This window comes from Corvus moneduloides, chromosome 13 (assembly GCF_009650955.1).
Source record: "Corvus moneduloides isolate bCorMon1 chromosome 13, bCorMon1.pri, whole genome shotgun sequence".
NCBI classification, from domain to species: domain Eukaryota; kingdom Metazoa; phylum Chordata; class Aves; order Passeriformes; family Corvidae; genus Corvus; species Corvus moneduloides.
In genome coordinates, this window is record NC_045488.1 from 3573856 (window position 1) to 3596373 (window position 22518).

Here is a 22518-nt window from a genome sequence, read left to right on the forward strand (position 1 = left end):
TTCGTCTTTGGCTGTCAGGGTAAAACCGGATTCCACAGGAGCCAAAGTAACAGTATCAATACTTGTGCAACCTAACAAAAGTGTAAACAGACAGGGAGGAAAAGACAGCAGTGAAACAACAGAACACAAAGAAATAGTATGTATCAAGTTGAGTTTTCTTATAGTCCAAGACAAACTATACCTTTGCACTACCTAAATACCACTGAAAGCTCACATGATAGCATTTGTTTTCATGGTTTGTATAAAACCATGCATGCTGCCTCATATAAACCATATGAAACCATATTAAAACCCCATATAAAACCATGTTAAAAAAGCCCACATAAACCCATATAAAAGCATACACTACCTTCAGTATTAGCTAAGGCAAAATTAACTTATTCTTCATTCATAAGATACTCATTTTTTTGTATTATGTGCTGTAGAAGCATTCACTGCTCATTTATTTTTTGACTAATAGGGAGAGAATAAACTCGAGCTCTTCATGCTTTACCACTTCTTCCTCCCCAAGTGAGTGGACATGAGTGAGCACCACAGATGTACTGCTGTGACCCTGCTATCAGCTCATGCTCCTGAAGAGCTTAAGAAAATACGAAATTCTGCAGAACAACAAAAGTGTATTGACTGAGATGTGTTCATGCCTTTTTTACAAAAATAACTGTTATTAAAGAGTTAAGCCACTGTATGTGTGGGCGCAGCACTTTTTGTAATTGCTATCTATCTACAGATCTTGAGAGAGATGTTGATCTTCTGAAATGAAGGGTGCAGACGCAAGTCTTTTTAAACCAATAAAAATACCAACATTTAAGTGGGTTTTTTTGCCATAGATCCTTTGTATGCAAATCACTCAGATCAGATAGATAGAAAATTAAAGACTTCTCCTTGGACAAAACATTGTCATTTGAACTTGGGAAAATACATGGCTGCTAACAGAAATCTAAACTGTATTTGACAAAGTTCTCCACTTTCCCATCACAGTCTCACTATATGATTTTTATTTGCAGTGTACACATATTAATATAAAAAATAATCATGGCTGTCATTTTCCTACTTCTTTGGAATAAGCCATTCTGGAGGACTCTGTGTGTTCTATCCAAGACCAAAATCCTCTAGCTATGCACTGCGAGACATCTCTCTCCATCTATCAAAAAAAAAAAAAAAAAAAAAAAAAAAAAAAAAGTCTTTCTAAAACTTGTCCCTCTTGCATCCCAGTCAAAACATGGTGATGTGTGTACACAACTCTGCATTATTTCAGATGGCTCTGAAATATCCCAAATAAATATTTTTAAGGGCCTGACCTACTTGTGGATGTAAAACAGTATTTCTACATTGCAATGGAACAGCCACGTAGAAAGAGGTTAAAGACTGAAATCTAGACCCAAGTGCTGCCAGTGTTGGAACCTCTCATTGCTGTTTTCTAGTTTTCCTTCTGTAGTGCCATCTTCAATACAACTTTATTGTAATACATACACACTTTATAGCTTAAATTCAGTGCGACCACACATTTTCCTGTCTTTGGGCTTGATCCTGCCAAATGTTTTCTTCCATGAGTCACTTCTGCTCACAAAAGGTGTATCACGGAGGTCTGCACTCACATAGAAAAAAATACTTCTGAGGATGGAATTAGAGCACGAGTGCCAAGCAAACAACTGGTGGGATTACTCCTGCAAAATAGCTCCTAGCCCATGGACTCCACATAAACGTTGGCTCATGTCAAAAGTGCATAGCAGTGCATGGGGCAGGGTGCTGACTCACACAGCAAGATTTCACAGAGCTCTGCAGACCTTTCTGCAGGTACCAGTTGAAGCCTGGAAGCAGTAAAGTCACATTTGCATTGAGTTTTCCTCATAGGGTTTAAGCCAGGACAAAACTACGCAAGGGTAGCTATGCCACTTCCCCAAAGCAAATCAGCCCCAAACTGGTTCAGGCAGTGCCAAATATCAAGGAGCAGTATATTGGTATTCAAATTTAGATTTTATCTGTGTATAACTGTGCAGAATTTTGTAACTTTGCTGCAAGTGGTCCTTCTACACGCCAGAACATAAAGTAGATTTGGCATCTTTGGATTACAGACTGGTGCCTGCAGCTTGCAATTCCAGGGCTTGCTTTGAAGCTTCAGCTTCTTCCCTAGCAGAGGTTTGACAACGATCATGATTCAGCATATTCAACATGCTTAGATCAAGATGGCTTTTCCTTTATCATTTGGAACTGAAAGAAAACAATAAGGACTTTTTTTAGCCCTTTCTGTCACATTAGCGGACCAGTTAGATTTTACAGCCCTTGCACTCTTCAGAGGACACAAAATAATTCCTGTTCCTTCCTTGCACCCCAAGAGAAGTGTTACAATCAGATATAAACACATCTAATTTTTCATCCCACCAGAACTATGAGAGTAGACAGAAGATGGAGCAACACTTGTGCTTCTCAGGAATGTCAGACAGTATTCAAACAACACTCAGCAGAACCACCCTGAGGTGCTTTGCTCCATATTGTTCCCAGCACCAGACAGGCCCCCAAATTAACTGTGATCCATTATTTCATTGAATCTGACCATGAGGTCAGTGGGAGTTGTCAGGACCCTACATTTATGGAAGGAAATATTTCCTTTTCTTTAATACTTCTTATCTATCCTATCTGTATACATAACATTTGTAACAGGTTCAATCAATTAATTTGAGTATTTCTCTTAAAACCCACATTAACTCACTGACTAGAATCTACTAGTTTTCCAAATACTTTACATGCTACTCTTTAGATTTAGCATGTGTTACTCTTCAGATGATTTTTTTATTCCTGCCCAATGATCTGGATGTGTTTTGTAGTTTTCTGACAATAATTCACTCCACACAGGGCACACTCTCTCCAAGTGTGATTAATGACAACTTGATTTGTGTGCAAATAGCCTAGTACAGACTATTGGATTCTTTCACTTCAAACAGTCACAACTGCAAAGAAGATGAATATAATGCATATTTCAGAAAGGACCATTTATGCCACAGCACATAAATTGCATTAATTCCTATGAAGGAAGCTGTGACCTCACAGGGTTATTTTAAGGGAACCTTCTACACATCTGAATGCTAGGGCTGCACTTAGGCCCAATACATATTCTAGTATTGCTAATAAATTGTTTGTCTCCTTATATACACACACTGCTCCCTCAAAATGTCAAAACTGCATTTTGGGCAACAAGAAACTGTCCTGCTGCCTTAGACATACTCTTGTAACTAGAAAGAATCTGTGGAAGGAAACCATTCAGGGAGCAGATAATAGTTTGGGGGCTTTTACAGTGGTCTTAGGGATCAGTGTTTCAGTTTGACTTGCATTTCACTGGAGCCTTTGCAATGTCCTTCATGACCCAAGCGCAAACAGAGTCCTCACAGCTATGCTGGTCCCACAGCCAAGCAAGCTATCCCAGCTTCGATAGAAAAGTCATTTTTTTCCTGTTTTGAAGTTTTGAAGTCAAAGCATTATTAGAGAGATGCCAAAATTGACTTCACCTCCTGCTGAATGCCGACCCTCCAGGTACATTCAGCAACTGCTACAACTAAATGCAACTGGCCATGGTTGGCATGCCCTGATACTGCATTTGTTCCAACAGATATTCCATGTAGACTGATGCCAGAACTCACGCATGTTCCCACAGTGAAGGCTGTGAAACATCAGGTTGTGACAGCTGGTTTTAAAATAAAAGCTGTCCAATGAAATATACAAAAACATAAACAAGAGGACTCTTGTTAGCCCAGGGAATTCAGTCATTTTCTCAAGGCTAGTTTTAAGTTTGCTACATTTATCAAAGGTATACCTTTAATTCATACATAGTTCCACCTACCTATAAAGGGAATGACTGAGTACAAATTGAGGAGTACCTCCTGTGCAGAAAAATAAAAGCCATCTCCCATCTTCCTCATTACTTTAATCACTATAACCTGCAGAAAGCAAGTAAGAGGTCATCAAAATGCTGTGGCAGTGCTCCATTTCTATGGTGCAAATTCAGAATCAGGAACTTCAAGGTCAAAGTGTTCACTGTATTTCTGCTTTTCTCACAAATATCTCCTTGCACAAACCAGATAAAGTACATGACATGCAGTCACCTGCAATTTTAGAATTACAAGACACTAAGACAGTAATGAAGAGCTGTGATTTCTAGAAGCAATTCACCTGCAGACAATCTAGAGTGCAACTGCTCCTCTGATGCAGAAGGACTCACAAGTCCAGTTGCTTTCACTCCAGAAAGCTCTTTTATTTACTAATCAGAAGAAGGCAGATAGGCTGAAAGTTCCTACCAGGGCAATCATGACTACAGCTGGGAAACCCATGACATTCCTACAAGGCTGTTTAGGAAAAAGGGCTCCACTTTTCCAAGGATCTCCAGGTCAGCCTGTGACATGAAGCAGGTCCTTCCAGGGAATACCTACACACCATGTCTTCAATTTGAAGTATCTTCCTTGGTATTTAATAATTCAGAATCACTTTAAAAGTAAGGCTCTAATTTCCATTAGATACCAAAATTAGTTTTAAATATTTCTCTGTAACTTAGTATTTTCTGTGCACCTTGTAAACCATTGAGTGCTGTAAAAATCCCCAACCAAGCTCTTTCCCTGGGGTGTAAAAGACCAAAGGAAATAACCCACCAAATATCCTTTCCTCTCAGAATGAATAATAATTGCAAAAGGACACGCTTAGGTTTATGAAGAACAGTAGATTCAAGGCATAATTTTATATAAATTACAGTCTTTTCATGATTATTTTTGTCTAAAGGTGGAGCTCCTCTAGCAAGGAGGGTGATCATTAAAAGAAGAACTGAGAGACAATTCTGCATAACTACTTTTTCTGTCTTATAAGCCCCTTTAGTACTCATTTCTTCAGTCATGAAATGTCTATTTGATCTTTTTTTTTAATGTGACATGCAAGAGTGCTTTTTCTTGCCTTACAGCATCATTCTAAATAAACCACCAAGCACTATTTGATTCTTTACCTTAAACAAGAAACATCTGCATCTCAGACTTCTTCAGCCCACAAAAAAACCTCATTACACAGTATCTTGCTAAACTTGATCCAGAGAAATAGATAAAAGTCATTATCTCCTGTCTGTCCCATGCCAGTTGTCGCTATTTCCCTACTGCTATCTCCTCCACGTACATTCTGAAAACAAATATCTACTGTAGAAGCATTACTTTTCTTTTTTGAAAATGAAAGGGAATCTTGAGAGAAAACTTCACAAGGAATCTAAAAGGAAATCCTATTGCTTGTGAGTTTTAATAAGGGTAAGTCACAGAAACTCTGTTTTAAGCATATAAATGGTTTAGATTTTTGGAAGGAAATAAACCCGCTATGTCCTAGCTAACAGTTTACTAAATGAATTGATCCAAAATGATCTTTTCATTAAGTGTTAAAATTTCTTCAAATATAAATCATATTAGATTGCAAGCTCTGTTTTGTACACACAGTCAAGTATTACGCCTGTATCCTGTAGGTAGAACAATATTCTACTGGAAAAGGTACAGGCTATGGTTTACAGGCTATGGTTAGAAGTGAAAAGAATGCCTTCCCAGAGGAAAATGCACCTGCAACTCGAGACTGTATTAGGGTATGAATAGGGTAAATGGTCTGGTTTAGCTTATCCACTTAATAGGCTTGAGGGCAAATGTCTTCTGTTTGATCCAAGTCCACAACAGGTATTTTCACTGGCAAAGTGAACTTCTCTGGACCTGCTGTAAGAGGGACTCAGGCAGGCTGGGGCTAAGCTGCTCTCCCCTTTTGGGTGCTAAAGTCACCTGGACAGGCACACAGCAGAGGATGGATGCAGTGCTCCCCAAGGAGCACAGCAGCCCTCAGAAAGCCCTGTGTGAGGCTCCCAGGTGGTAAGAGAGCTGTCTACAGAGTCCCCATTACATCTGCAAAAGATTTAGTCCATGTCTGAAAAGCCTTCACTGCAATAAAGCATGGGATACAGCAATTCCTATCCCTGATTTACATCAGTACAGCTTTGATGACAATGGAGATACCTGGACTTCAAAAGTGCATGCTTTGACACAAGACCTCTGCTAGAAGCAGTAAGATAGACTTCTTGTATATTTTATGCTCTACTGTACAGCACATTCACTAAACAGTACACTTAGAAAACCTAATTAAAAAAAGGCTTTTCTAACTCTGTACTAGTACCAATTACACTGTAAAAATGCACTTATGAGAGCTGTTACAAACTGTAATAATTTTTTAGACAATATTTGTTAATATATATTTCAGAATAGCCAATATTTTTATAAATATTTGAATTACATCAAACATCACACAGTCCTTATATTTTAAGCTTTGAACTGCATAGCCACGGCATGCTTTTGTCATTGTTACAGCAAAGTGAGTCTGGTATTTCAGATCAAACATGGTATGTAGTCCAGATGTGTTAGCTGTCACTCTGTGAGTAAACATTTCTGATGGACAGTGTGTTAACAACAGATTATTACTCATGATGTTGCATGATGGTTACAAAAAGTTAGCCTGAGTGTCAGAGATAACACCAGTGAGAACTGCTGGTGGAAGCAACGCAGATTGGTATGTTTACAGTCATTTCTGTCATGTGCTTCCCCCATTTACTCTTCAAGAGAGAACCAAATATGATCTGAACAACTCCCCATGGGGACTATGGTGGAAATACGGAGCTATTTGATCTGACAGGCAGGACTCTCACTGCATAACTATCAAGCATGTTAAGCACTGCAATATTAAATTCATAACTGTGCAGTTAAACTACTAAATACATGCAGGTTTGACTGAAGTGCTAAGCACATTAATTTATATCGTCATTTATGTGCCCTTCTAAGAGGATACTTGTGGGGTGTCTCAGATTAACAGATGTTAAGTGACAAAATGTTTGTCAGTCCCTACAACAAAGGCAGTACAAGCAACAGTATCTGCAATTTAAGTTTCTCTTTACACAGGCAGACCTCAGTCTTGGCCAGAAGAGACTCTTCCAAGACAGGGTCACCATTTATCTTCTATAAACACTCACCCATCAGCTTCCCTTCTGTCACAGGGAGAAGGGGTATCCAACTGCTAACACGGTATTATGTCTTTGCGTCCCTGGCACATCCCTGGAAAAACAGGATGGAGGGATGGCACGTGGCATGCAGATCTGCAAATTCCAGCAACTGTGCAGTGGGCACCCCTGCCGTGCATATACAGCCCAAACAAAACCAGCTCTGCTGGACCTGTGCTGGCTTCACGTGGGGCCAGGCTGGAGCACCTGCACCCTGCTCCTTACACTGAGCCAGCAGCAGCAGCAGCTTAGCTGGCAGTGGCAAAGAAGGTTTATAGTGACAGAAGTGCAAGGCAAAGGTCACTAGTCCTGGCAAGGTGTGAAAGGTGTGGTTTTTTTTAGCCTGGTTAGATCTCAGCTAATTGAGAACTGTTAGCAGAGATCCCTAAATTGTCCTCACGGCCGTGACTTCTGGCTGTTGAGCTGAATACAAGCCATTTCAAAGTACTTGTTCTTCCCCCCACTTGCTAAAATATGACTGTTTTGATACTCTGCTCCACTTGTCACTCCTGACAAGTGAAAATAACAGGCAGTATCTAATGTGCCTGCCAAGGACCTGGAGTCCCAAGCCTAGATGTGTTACACCATAGAGAATTACAGGTGATTATATAGAGAACTGCACATTCTAACATTGCTAACAAGCATCATGAGACATGCACAAGAAGAGGACACTGGTCTATTTTCCTCACCCAAATCTGTTCACTATACAATGCAAAATCTGCCTGGCAGGATATCATCTTCTTGGGACCACCCAGGAGCTCAGGCCACTTAGGTCTAATGTTAGATTACACAGCATTTTTATTTTTCTTCAACAACCATCAGAAAGGATAAGTTGTGCATGAAATGTGGTTAAGGAAGCTGCTCCATTTTTTTTTAACTGAAAAGATATTTTCTAGTACAAAATGTGACTGGAAACTTCAAGACACTTTCAGTATTATTGTACACAAAAACCCCCCAAAACACAGCAAACATACCCAGTTATTACACCTGAGAAAACAAAAGCTCCCTACATGTTACAAACATGCTTTTAAAATTTATGATGCCACTCTGTCACCTCAGGCTAATCTGCACAGTATCACTGCCTCCAACTGAATCACACTGCTTTATGCCAATTGTAGATAGTCCATCCTTAATGGAAGAAATTTTAATTTTCCGATTTGTCTAAAATTGCAGAAAACTACAGGAAGCATAAAGTCTACTGCCTAGCATACTAGGGCTTAATTTTCTTCTTAAAAATGGCAGCAATGTATGTTTCTGGTTAGGGAGGTGTGCCAGTAGTGCTACAATTAGGGTTGTGCTGTCACTTCAATTATAAACCTGGTTTTTTGAGGTTTTACTAAAACTCCAGATTAAAAAGAAAAGCTTGCTGCAGGCTGAAATGTTTTGTGTAAGATCTCAGCCAGGGGATAACATGTTTCCAACATTCTGAAAAAATTAATCAGGTGCTTCAAATGTTAGAATTTAAATGTGCTTGAAGAGGCAAAATACTATAAAAGAACATTGAGTTATGAGGTCTCAGTGCAGAGCAAGTTGCTTCCCAGTTCCTGTCAGAAATACTATGCAGAAGTATGGCTGCAGATTAGGCAAGTAGAGAAGAGGAATACAGAAAACAAAACCCCAAATGTTCGGGGGTGTTTTGTGCTGTTTGGGTTTTTTTTCATCTTTTCTTTTAAAAAAAAGCAACAAGCAACTGGGATTGGTGTGATCAAAAAGAGACTGATCTATGCAATTTTGGAGGAACAAACTACCTTTTTAGAAATGAGAAGTAGGGCAAGGACCACAAGGACAAAACAGGCTTCCCTCAGTGGAGTGAGGGATGAGGCAGAGGTGTGACAGTTCTCACACGTGCACACTGTATTCCATGGGATTGGCAGCGAGTGTCAACACTCCTCAAACTAAGCTTAAACCAAAAATAACATAGTGGAAGATGCACAAGGCTGAGTGTGGGCTGCAAAACTCAAGTGAGCGGGCAGATTTATAGTGACAAGATTATCTTGCCGTGACTATCTGAAAATGCTGGATCTGAATAATGGAGTTCTTTAAAACCATCCTGGTTGAATTTGCATCCCCACTCCTGACTGCAGTGAGGGCACACTGTCCCAGGCTGAAGGCCATTAGTTAAACACAGAAATGGTATCACACATTGCATAGTCGTGGTTTCTCCATGCTGCCTTTGCTCTCTTCTACAAACACTTCTTACAGAGAAGGGATATCTTTTGCCCTAAAAATTTATTCCTTGATCTCTCATGCTGGCAGGCTGGTGACACTGACACCTCTTTGCTATTGAAAGTACTATAAAACACATCCATGCAATACAAACAGACCCTTGTTTCTGCATCTCCTGCAGTTTAGAAAGTTCCAGGTCTCACACATTCATTTTTGCCAAATTGGCAGTTGCTAGGAAGCAAAAGAAAAATGCTGGCAATGGTTCTGTGGAACTGGGGAACATGCAGGCAGTTTTCCTGCAGCACAGGAAAACACGCAGGAATTCTCTTCTTAGGCTTGAGACATCTAGGGACGTCTACTAATAAGAAAAGCAAAGCAACTTCAAGGGGATGATAGGAACGAATTAAACAATAATAATTCAGCTTTTGCAATGAATTTAAATCGAACACTTGGATTTACTTACCTATTGTAGTTGAAGTGTCTACAGAGGCGGAGAAGTTACTTAAATACTAGCAGCCTGCACATCTACGCTGCACAGCAGAAACAAGTTTTTAAATAGAAAGTAGTCAGCCTGAGCTGAAATACAAAGAGATAAATTGCAACTGCTAGCTTTAATTAGACTCCCTTAATACACGAGAAACAGTTCAAAAACTGTTCAGAAAATAAACATTGCACTGCTGCTACACTAACAGTAATTTCTCTTTTTACAGAGAGGAAAGTGGGACCAAGCAGAAACTGTTAGAAACCTGCAAGGTTAAAGGGTATACCAATAAATGGAGAGGTCAAAAGCCTATTTTTACAGAGCACCATGCCTAGCTATTTATTGCTTTGTACTTTTGGGAGAGGGGGTTGTGGGAAAAACAAAAAAAAATCTGATACCAAGGCACAAGATCAAGCAACTGTATTGACTGCTTTTCCGAAATATTCTTCTCATACAACAATGAAAAATTGCATGGGCAACTGCACTGGGGAGCAAATGAAGCGCAATGGGATTCTGCCCATTGAAGATCATTGCAGTGTATTACCGAGGTGAATTCTTGTAATTTAAAATATATGGCTTAAACATCGAAAAAATATTCTAAGTTCACATTACATATGCTGTACATAATGTACTTTTATCTTTGATCAGATCATACAGCAATTGATTATACCCAGCTTCCACCAGCAGAAGCCCTCATTCCAGCTGCTTGATTCTTGCAAGAAGGTCCATCAGGGCTCTCAAAAGCAACCATAAGCTTCACACTCTGCAACAGCTGAGATTTTGCTCAGGGTGTTTAAGGTCTGCAGAATTTTTTCCCCCCCGCTCCACTTCCTCCACAGTGCTCATTTATAGTAAAATAGGGAAAATGCTGTTGGCAAGAAGATATAAGAATGATTTCCTTCTCCTGCTACTTTGATGATTCCCCCTAGGGAATACAGAACAAAGAAAATCAACATTGGCGGTAGCGGAGAAGATCCAAAAGTCTTTTAGGGCAAAGGACACAGGTTGTGAAACAGCTCCCTTCTTCTGGATCTATTCAATACAATTCAATTGTCAACTCCATGCAACTTCTTTTGTGTTGCTACAGTGCCTGATGCCTCGTGCAACAGGGCACCACATAACCCCTACTTCTGACAGACAACACAAGAGAAAATAAAGAATAATTCCCCCCGCGCCCAGTGGAGAGTTAACTACAGAAGATGGGAATTTTCTTCCTTCAACAAATACCAATATTTTCCCAAATTCAGGGATGTTTGTAGAAATTCATGAAGAATTGCTGCCTCTAGCGAAACTTTACATTTTAACACTGCAAATATTGAATATCTTTCTTAATCCAGGCTTAAGCTGACAAAGTATACACAAGTAATACAGGTCATTTTGCAAAAAGCAGCAAATCTCTGAAGTGCACATTGTTTTCCTGTTAGTTCTTGACTAGAAGACACTGTCTAACACATAACACATGGCAAGCTCATCAGGAAAGCAGAGTGATTCATGGGACCTCCAATCTCAGAGTTCTGCATTTGCCACACTTCAGGAAAACTAAAGCCTGGAAGTTCAGGAAGACTGCCTGCTGGACTTTCAGCTCTGTGACCTGTAAAAAGAAATACTGTACCACAGCTGACTTCTGAAAACTGTGGTAATTTACTAGATAGACTGCACAGCAACAAGTCCCTTCCAAAAATATAACAAAAAAATTGGTTTGGTAATTGTCAGCTTTTTAATTTTGAGCACCAACACAACTCTCAATCAACCAGCTGCACCAGGAAAGGCCAGGCTGGGGTGGATTATGCTGCACAGTTCCTGATTCTTTTCGGTCCTCTTGAGATACCCTGGTGTAATTTAAATCAGGTCTTCATAAGGTCAAAAATGGGCAAAATATTTCTTACCAATTTTCAAAATCAAAGATGCCTGATCCAAGACTTTTCACAAGTTTTGAGATGAAGCAAAGCTAACTGAAAAGCTGATCGATACAACAGCGTTGAGTCAGACACCCCACTTCATTTAGAGTGTTATAAATGCAGAATGAATAATTTAACTGGGAAACTCATGCCCTCATGTCTGTTTGTGTGCACACACATACACACAAGCATGTTTACACACATCAAAAATGAGTCCAAGACATAGGGCTACTTGACAAACAAAAGAATATTCATGTTTTGGCAAAATACTACTTTGCTTTTACTGGCATGTAAGCCCAGGCTGCACTAGGCATATTTTAGCAATAATGATCAAAGCAAAGGCTTTCCCTGAAGATTAATGACTGGCTAAGAGGATAGTTTGAGGTCTGTTTACCCCAGCTGGTCCTTAATTCCCAGGAAAAGCATCTGCAAGGCTTATTATTGCTATAAACTTAAGATGGAGGGAGGGGTTACGCTGTTTCAAATGATACATACAATGACTTTTTAGAGACTTAATATCTTGCATATTAGCCAGAATGTTTAACCCATCTCTTAAAGAACTATTCATCTTGAAAGTAAATAACTTCAAACTTCCGTAGCCACACACTTCATGTAAGCACGGCAAACTCCTTTACAAGCAATTCATTACCCACCCCCAACCAGCCTCTACAGCAAGTGAGGAAAGAGATGTACAAGGATCACTTCCCTCTTCATTGAAATACAGCTACACCTGGGTGAAGAATGAAAGCTTTTTAACAGCAGACACAACTCCTACGTAATATTTAGGACAGAAAGCAAAGAATATCGTCTTTACTTCAAACCAAGGAGGATTTAGCTACACAGAAAGCAACTGCTTGACCAAACAGAAGCTGATGTGTAACACTCTTGGAAAATATGCATGTGGTTTTTCAGACAGATTGTGAATCTCTTATCCACACTGCTGAACAGCTACTCAAAGGAATAATTTCCCTGATTTAATGGGGGAACAGTTCCAATTTGAGTAAGTAGTTTCCAACCTGAATCTTATCCATCACAGTGGTCACGAACATCATGGCTCACCAGAAGATCCCAAAAGCCTGCACTTAAGTTCGAAGTCTTACTGCTTGAAATGTTATTCACTAAAACGTGGAATTCTCAGTTATGGTGAAGTTGCATCTTAAAATACAAAGGATCCTAAAAAATAAAGTTAATATGCTCAGCTTAAATTCACAGCAAATTCTGGATTATTAATAGTAACTGGCCCAAGGAAGGTCTATGGATTTTAGATTATTGTAATATGGCAACTGACGGACAGGTTAGATTCAAATCTTGAATGTGTTTCATTTCACTGTATATACATTAGCAGTCATGTTTAGACTTGAAGTAGGCTATATACTATACTTTCCTGTATACTTTCCCACAGACATACTCTAAACAACAACAAAACAAGTTGTTTTTAGCATCATTATGAAAAAATAAAAAAAACAACTGGATGTTCCAAATTAAGCATGTGACTCAAACAGTCTCTTTATAAAGTATGAATAAACCCAATAGGACTAATTTCTTAAGACTCCAATGATCGAAAGCCTATTCATAGCCAGCAAAAATATTCATGGTCTTGAATGGGATTTGCATGAGGAAAAACCTGTGTTCTAAAAAAATTTTACCTTTCCTTGCACAAATAAAGCTGCTTTGCTAAGTAGAGCAAGATTCAGAGAAGTGTGGAATAGTTTTGCAAACGAAAACGTCTTCTCAGCTTTCATCCTTCTGAACTTTCTACATCTGTATGAAGATAGGTGTAAGAATTAAGACACCCTCACTTTAGTCTCTACATTCTTCATTATCAGTTTGTAAGGTAGTGAGTAGACTAAGTAAACGAAAACAACTCAGTGAAAGATGATGCAAAAATGTATTTCTCATAATCTGAAAAAAAGCTTTAAAAAAATGCATTAAACTTTATCAAGTGGTGTACTCACTTTGGAAATATGTGATTTTGAAAAGATCCAAAGACTTTTGGGAAACCAACTTCCAATGTGTTTGAATTTCTGTGTGTACCTATATCCTTTCCTATAATTAAAAAGGCCTTTCAAACCATGAGCCCATGGGGTTTCTGTACCTGTTAGGAACAATCCTTCTCTCTATGACAACTTTTAGCTTGTTTCAACATACCTCCTAAAGGAAGGCATCCCTAAGTGGAAAAGCAGCTGATCTCATTTTTGCAGGTAGGTGTGATGCAAAACAGCTGAGAAGCCTGGTTGTTAGACACCCATAACCTATATTTACCAGGAAAACTCTCTTTGGACATTAAAAAGGGCAACTGACTGATCATGACAAGACATGAGTAACAACTTGTGTATAATACACAGTAGTGCCACTCATACAGCTGTGGAGACACCAAAGGAAGCAGAACAACTCTGCTGGTACACCGTTTCCCAAACCTCTAACTTTCATGCAGACAGCAGGATAAAAAAAACTAACGCTTTTGTTTCTGAAAAATGCCGATCTTTATGTTTTTATAAACATACCATGTTTATGAGAGATGCTGGGTAGGCTGACATTATTTATTAGCACATTGTTGTCTGATCTTTCAGCTCATCACTTTGTTTATTTCCTGGTTTATGCACATATAATGAATCCATGTAGTTGCCTTTTTATTTTCTTTTAGCCTTGTACAGCTGAGCCATTTTCCCTGGCTTCAAACTCCCTCCAGATGTCCTGACTAGTCCAAAGATATGTTATTTTGGGAGAGGATACCTACAATATTGTGATCCTACTTTTTTTGTTAGGTTTTTTTTACTACTGGTACATTGTTTTAATAAAATCTTACTGGCTCCACATTCCAGACTTCTTCAGACAGTTACAGCAGATGAGCTCAGATGGTACTACATGACAACACAAGACAGCAAAGATAAGATTATACAGAGATCCCAACAATATAACCAAAATGAAAGGACCTGGTAATCCAAACAAGATTCAGACTGCAAAGATATTCAGAAAGATAATCCACTGAGTAACACATATTTGATACCTAAGTCTTCACTGCCCCTCAGCTTCTATTGCATCAGGTGTATCACCTAGATCTGGGCAAAGTTAATATAAAGCAACAGCAAGACAGACTCCAGTGTACAAAGGTATCAGAAAAGCAGCTATTTCCTGCTTTGAAGCAGGTTAATGTGGAATCCCAATACAATTCTAGCTGCAGAACTTCTCAGGGAACATGATAATGTCAGCAACATTTCAAAACAAAATCCTACTCCAAACTTCAGAAAATACTGCAAATTTCTTAATGAATTTGATAAAGCACTGAAGTCTAAAACCAGTAGTTTCACAGATATTCCTGAGAGTATAAACTGATCTGCAGCAGTTCTCATACATCCGGGTGCATTACAATGAAAACAACTTCCCAGCTGTCAGTGTGAGGAACTGTCTCTGGCAAAAACCCAACCAATTAAAAATATCTCATTAACAGCACAACACTACTTCTATCCTTTAAAATAACTGCAAACTCAACAAATCAGATGACCAAAAAAAAAAACCAAACAGGAAAAAAACTCATATGAATATGGCTTCAAACAACATATTGTTTTATATGTTACATGCAGTATTTTTAAAACCTAATTTCATTTTTTCCTCAACAGAAATTTAGCCCTGCTTTTGCTCCTCAGCACAAATACCCTTTATTCCTTTGGTCATTCATACCTGAAACCAACAAAATGCATTTCCCAATCTGGAACTTATTTATGATGAATTTCTGCATCAACTGGCTAAATTACAGCTTATTCAAGCATATATATTAAGCTCTTAAGTATTTTTGAAGAAAGTGCTGGTTTAGAAGCTGAATTGTAGAGAGCAGTTTAATTCAAAACACACCACTTTTATTGACAATAATAGAATTATCATCCAACCAAATAATATATATATATGTCCAAAAGAATAGAACTTTACCCATGAGACTTTATCTACATCATGCTGTATCAGAAAATGTTTTACATACTAGACATGATTAGTTGATATTTGTAAGTTGATACTTAAGTACTAACAGCTTCTATGACTACGACATCTGCATTTTACAATCATGAAAGCAAAGTCCTATTCATCATTATGCTTTAAGAAAAGAAAAGTGAAACAAGAAAAACAATTTTATGCAATGAACTCATTTCAGTTAGTTAACATTTATTACATGGGGATACTTTGACTAAAATCCACGGTACTCATTTTGATCCAACTACTGTAATTATAGAATATTTAACTGTGTCAGGATAGAAGAAAGTAAAGAATAAAATCAATTTCATTATCAAAAATCTGCATGTAAACTTATACTAAAACTTAGCTTCTTATCGATGTCAGATTCAAAAAGATGCCAAACCATGAACACAAAGTTATTGTATTTGAACACTGTTAATTTATTAGTTTTTTATCAAAACTGTCACTACTGAAGACAGTTAATTCCCTATTTTTTTCATCTACTTTACCTGTTATATTTATTTGCAAGTGAAGGACCAGGAAGTACATTTATTTAAATGTTATTTACAAGCACCTTCAATGTGCTTCCAATGTAATATATCATCAGCGCAGTCTTTGATTTAATTGTTGCCGTCACTCATTTTTGTGCACTAACACATGTATGAGTTCCAAACGCCAAAATATTCTTGCCTTTTTTTTCTGCTACATACCAGATTTTGTAACCTGTGTCAAGCTACCTCCAATGCTTACAACTTGTGAACAGAGGCCAACAATGAGCCTCCCCAGACACTAAATCATAATCTTCATGTTTTTCGTATTTCACATTCTAGCCACGGTTTCAACATCCATACCCCGTGACATTAGGGAAGGATAAATCAAGGAGGATGACAGCTCCCTTGTAGAGACTGGTACGGCCCTGGGATCTGCCACACCCAACACCCACAGCTTCTGCCAGATGTCTCCAAGAGGTTTGCTGTATTAACCCCTTCAGGAGTAACTGAGGGGTTTGTGCTGAACCTTTTTTAAGTAATTGCCTTTTTTTTTTTTTGGTAGAAGGAGAGAAAAAATACAACACTCTTCCAGAAACTCTGACTAACTAAAGCACAGACAGAAGGCTATCAGTGACAATTAGCAAATCAGTCCTCGTATTTCCTTGAAGACAGGAATTAGAAGTTAAGGGTTAGTATCAGACAACATTCCTTCTTTTCTACCATGCTGTGGTCCCACATGGTTACCTAAAACGACACCGTAAACATTTCTAAACAGTTTAATGTTCATGTCTTCAGGCCCAGGACACTGCTTTACCCTCTTGGAATCAGAATGCCCATTAAGTGCCCTTCAGCCAAACAGACTATTCAGGCCTTAAATCAACAGGATTTCTAATCCAAAAGCCGTATGACAAACTCTACAACTCTTTCTCTGGGTCTGATCTGGCTCCAGGGACATAAATTTGCATGCAACTTCTGTGAACAGTCCCTGGGCTTAAAGTTGCACATGTGCTTAAGTACTTTGTTCAGTCTGGGTCTAAACCAGCTACTTTAAAATAAAAACAGAAGCCATGCAAAGAATAACATTGTTAAAAATACTTTTCCTCTGTAAATATCGTACCAAAGGAAAAAAATGCAACAAAATAAACATACTGATTCCTAGAAGCACAACATACTGACCTACCAGCAGGTAAACAGCAGCTAAAAAGCCATCAGCAAATATCAATGCATGCCACTTCACATGAAAAGGCAAAGTCAATTTTACTTAAAAAAAATAACAACAGTAGATGTGAATTGTATCAGAGATTCTTTGTCCACTATCGCAGGTAAAAGCATCTCTGGCTATAAACAGAAAGCGAATGATCACAGCTCTTAAGAGCAAGACTGGCCCCTATTCTTTGCCAGGTTTATTTTGTGGATTTGAAGGCAGATATCTAGGCAATTTCATTTGTTTCTCCTGGGCAAAATGCATTCAAATTGCTAGTTTGTATGTGGCTTTTCATAAAAAAAGTAAAGCAGTAAAAAATAGCACAAGGCTTGCACTATCAACAAATGTACTTATGAATATTGCACTTCCTAAAACTACTTCCAGTTTCCTTTGCAGTAGGTTAGGATTCAAGTTGAACATCAGTATTTCTTTAAACAGTTTAAAGAACACACTAAGTCTCCATCTGTGGAAGAAATCATATGAAGTAATACAGTTATTGCAGCTCTTGGTGAAAACAAACATACAATGATCAGGGCTGGACTTGGGCAGAAAGACATTAACATGCCTGCAACTATTTTTCATTTGGGGAACATGCCACTAATAACGTTAAAAACACTTGAAATAACTAACCAAATTTCACAAGAAACAAATTCAGATGCAGTTTCTATCATTTAAATGAATTGCTCATAAAAACTAGCAGTGATGGGCTGAGAGCTTGTTCTCATTTACAAACATTTCAAGACAGAATTACTATTTCTTCTTGAGAAGGATTTTTTTCCTCCAGTTATCTCTTCATACACATGCTCAACGAGTTAAAGGGTTAAGTAACCATTATATTCTAAAGAGCAAACTGTTTGCCTTAGGGCCATCTCCTCCTTACTCCTGATGAATTGCCTGACACTTCATGTATCATACATTACTTTTCACTAGGAAGCAGCATTTGTTTCCAGTCATGGTGTAAGAACTGACTTTGGAAGTATGAAGCAACATGGGACAGAAAAAAACCCTGAACTACATCACCAGCTACTAAATAGTCTATACCAAAATAGTGATACATCTGCTTTATTTACAAATATGCTTGTACTTAGAAAATAGGCACAGAAGTATATATATATAAAATTCTATGCATACTAAGATGAATAGAAGAACAACTGTGAGAATCAATATTCTGAGTGACAAGACACTCTTCTGGACTAGAATGAAAGAAATGCAAATGTAATTGAGGGCTTTGCACAAAAACTATTTGTTAGATGTAAGCTGAACATATGCATCCAAGCCCCTGGCCCAGTTCCCTCTGTGATCTTAGAAAAACTTGTTTGTAAGTCACCAGGGGTTTCATGTGCAGCTCCTCCCAGTGCTTCACACCTCTGAATCATCAGTGCAGCTTCCTCCCTCTCTTCCCTGTATGGGAAATGAATGCTTCCTTACCACAATGGTACATCAAGGGTTAAGTCATAAACATTTATAAAGGAGTAGAGACTGCAGAAGCTCTGGACTGCAGGGTATGCAAGGACCGAACATAAATTTTAATCAAAATACTTCTATTAGCTGAAGGAAGTGGCCAGTGTAACAACAGGTATCAGAACAGCGAGGAGAATGAATGCCTTTACACAACATATTCAAAACATTAAGATGGCGTAGAAGAAGAAAAATAAAATCCCTCCTGCAAGTTACCCCCTTCCCTGGGGAACAGAGGACAAGAAACATACTTAGGAAAGCCAAGAGCAGATAGGGGCCAATACAAAAGCGTAAAGAGCTCAAGAATAGTTTTCTCAAACAAGTTGTCAGCAAACAGCTACAAAATCCATTCACAAAGCAGAAGTCTGTTCTCTGCCCAGTTATCCTTTTAATAGTCTGGTTTTTGTTACCAATAAGCCCAGTGAGATGAAAATCCAATGTGTGATGTTCCTTCAACAGGCTCTGCCCTTTGAATCCTATCATATTGCCAATGAACACGGTTCTATGAGTTCCACTGTAGTTTTTTGCTTAAGTGAAAAGTAACACTAAAATACATATTCCAACTCTCCCGACAAAACAGGTTGCAAAGTTGAAACTTCCCATTAAGAAATGCCGAAGGACTTGCACGTGTGTGCATCACAATTCAGTTTTATGTCTTACAGTATGACTACCTGATTATCCCATTACAGAGAGCAAAAGATAAACCAAAGATCCCCAGTAAGTCAGCCTTATCCTTTTATGTGAGATGAGCCAACCATGTGCCTGGAAAGATTAAATGAGTTCCATCATAGAGAAGGTAACAGACTCTAGAGTGTCCAGGCAAACACCATTTCTAACTTGAGAACCTGGTTTTGCAGCCTTTTTGTTTTGCCTTCCCTCAAACAAAACGTACCCCGTTAGCAAGACAGGCGCATTCACCAAACGCTCAAAACTTACATCCAGCCTTCTTTCCCACCTAAGAATTCCCTTCATTGAAGGCTTCCAAAGCTATCTTTGGCATCCTGACTTTGAACAATGGAGTTTTGTGATTTACCTCTCATAGGTTCTTGTCCAGCTGTAAGTTTGCACATGCGACTGTCAGACTGCTATGTTACATAAAATCATTAAAGCCTGTGCACGTTTGTATTTTTTGTTTGCTAGGAATTAATACCAGCACTCTTTATCTAATTACAATGATTTAAAAATAATACAGGATGAAAAAAACTAGAACAAGGACAGCCATAATACACACAAACAGCTGATTAAGTATCTTTTACCCACTCCTTTATTCACATGAGACCATAAAGGAGTTGGAGGAGTGGGGTTTTTTTTCCTTTTTTTTTTTGTTAATAGAAGCATCCAGCATCCCTGAAAGACTAAAAAAACCACTCACTATTTCAAAAATGTCCTTCAAAGCAAACATAACAGCAACTGAAGAAGTATCCAACTGAAGCACACATGAAATGAAATGATATAATTAAGACAATCTATTTTGCAGACAATTTTTTGAAGGTAACACATGTTACCCTCAGTTTGGCCACAAGAAGAATCACATAGAACATTCTAAGAGCAACTGCATTAGGATGTAAAGGAAAAAAAGGGATTAAAGAATTTTTGCACATTGTTTAGAGCTGCCTTTTTGGTTTGTAGAAATCTTTATACATGGGGAAAAAATCACATTCACCTGTAAGTAATAAGCGTTAGCAGAATGCTTGCTCTGAAGAGCTCAACCATGTTCCAGCATCCTGGTAGTTGAAAAACAAAAGGCACTACCAAAACACAAGATGGTATGTTTGAATGGAGGAGGAAATCTACCTTAAAACGTTAATTCATAACACAAAAACACACTGTCTGTGTAACTCATTGGAAACTCAAGCATCAAAGCTAAATCTGAGCATTTACCCTAAAGAGGAGAATGAGTAAAATGAAACCAGAGGGTCTTCCAGGAGGCTCCGGATGGCATTGTGATACTGCTGTCAATTTCTCGGTGATCTTGTAAACATACATGTATATTTCAATAGGTTCTTCTGACCACAAAAACACTTCGCCGACTGCTATCAAAGGCTTTACAAGGTAGCAATTAACCATCACCCAAACGCGCAACGCCCAAGCTTGCTAATAGAAAGGGCAAAATATCGTGCCCTCCGGCAGTTACGATAAAAAGAAAAAACACATACGCACAAAACCAAGTCAAAAAGTTAAGGCCAAAAGCCGTCCCGTCCTTCCTGGGGCTCGGGCAGCGGCGGTTCCCACAAAACCAAGTCAAAAAGTTAAGGCCAAAAGCCGTCCCGTCCTTCCTGGGGCTCGGGCAGCGGCGGTTCACCGTGAGGCGCCACTCCCCGCGGCCCTCCCGGGCCCGGGGCCGCTCCGTCCCCGCCGCCCCACGGAGCCTCCTCGGCGTCGCGGCGCAGCCACGTGCGGCCGGCGGGGAGCGGCGAGGCCGCGGCCCGGGGCGGCCCCGCCGCACGGCCAGCTCAAGGCGCCCTTCCAGCCCGGAGGCTGCAGCGGGGCTTCCCCCCATCGCAACACCACGTAACCCCGAGTGCTCGAAGCCGCCCGCCGGGAAGGTACTCACAGGTTCCATGTCCGACGGCACCACAAAGCACTTGACGCTGGGGCCAGTCCTGAGGCGACCCGCACCGGCGACGGCACCCCCTGTGCCCCGGGGTGGGTGGCTCGGCCCCCTCGCTATTTAACACTCGCTGCCCCGGGCCGGGGGCAGGTGACAGGTGGGCTGTCCCAGGTGGGCTGTCCCAGGTGGGCTGTCACCTGCCGGCTGTGACCCCGCTCCGCCGCACCTGAGCGCGCTTTGCAGCGCCCCGCGTCCGCCCCGTCCCTCGGTGCCGCCCGCGCGCCGCATGAGGGGCAGGGGCTGGGGCTGGGGCTGGGGCAGGGGCAGGGGCAGGGGCAGGGGCAGGGGCTGGGGCAGAGGCAGAGGCAGGGGCTGGGGCTGGGGCAGAGGCAGGGGCTGGGGCAGAGGCAGAGGCAGGGGCTGGGGCTGGGGCAGGGGCAGGGGCTGAGGCTGGGGCTGGGGCAGGGGCAGGGGCAGGGGCAGGGGCTGGGGCAGAGGCAGAGGCAGGGGCTGGGGCTGGGGCAGGGGCAGGGGCAGGGGCAGGGGCTGGGGCAGAGGCAGAGGCAGGGGCTGGGGCTGGGGCAGGGGCAGGGGCAGGGGCAGGGGCTGGGGCTGGGGCAGGGGCAGGGGCTGGGGCAGAGGCAGAGGCAGGGGCTGGGGCTGGGGCTGGGGCTGGGGCAGGGGCAGGGGCAGGGGCTGGGGCCGGGGCAGAGGCAGAGGCAGGGGCAGGGGCAGGGGCAGGGGCTGGGGCTGGGGCAGGGGCAGGGGCTGGGGCTGGGGCTGGGGCAGGGGCTGGGGCTGGGGCAGGGGCAGGGGCAGGGGCAGGGGCTGGGGCTGGGGCTGGGGCTGGGCTCGGCTCGGGGTGCCCCGCCAGGCTTTGGGAGCCGCTCCGCACGTGGAGACAGCGCTCCCGGCTTGGAGGAGGCCGCTGCTCGGACACGGTGAGGAGCACAGTCCTTGACTGCTCCAAGAAGTCAAGAGGTGGCATTTGCTGTCAGCCAGCATACCAAGAACTCGATGGAAAGTCTGAATTGGACTTCTAACACGGTGAATAGGGGAAGCGATCCCACAGCAATGTGCAAAGCTACATCAGTGTAAAACTTGGGCAAGTGACAAGAGAATTAACCTTTTCCTTCTCTTTTTTAAAAAGCTTCCACAGCTAAGATCCACCTGTTTCAGAAAATTGATTAGTTGTCTGAATTCAATGTATCTTCCCACTCATTTAAAAATAGTGACTCAAAGGTATGGATCCTATGAATTACTCTGTATAAAAAAGAGACTATTGTGT

The 22518-nt window shown here is 40.7% G+C and overlaps 1 protein-coding gene across 1 annotated transcript in view; it reads right to left on the reverse strand.

The window, feature by feature from the left end:
* The window catches only part of BNC1 (basonuclin 1), a 74693-nt gene extending 53302 nt beyond the window's left edge, over positions 1 to 21391 (reverse strand). Inside the window, exon 1 of the mRNA XM_032123052.1 lies at positions 21234 to 21391. Coding sequence (XP_031978943.1) covers positions 21234 to 21242 — 9 coding nt within the window. The 5' untranslated portion in view covers positions 21243 to 21391. The remainder of the gene's footprint in view (positions 1 to 21233) is intronic.
* Between the last annotated feature and the right edge of the window lie 1127 nt (positions 21392 to 22518).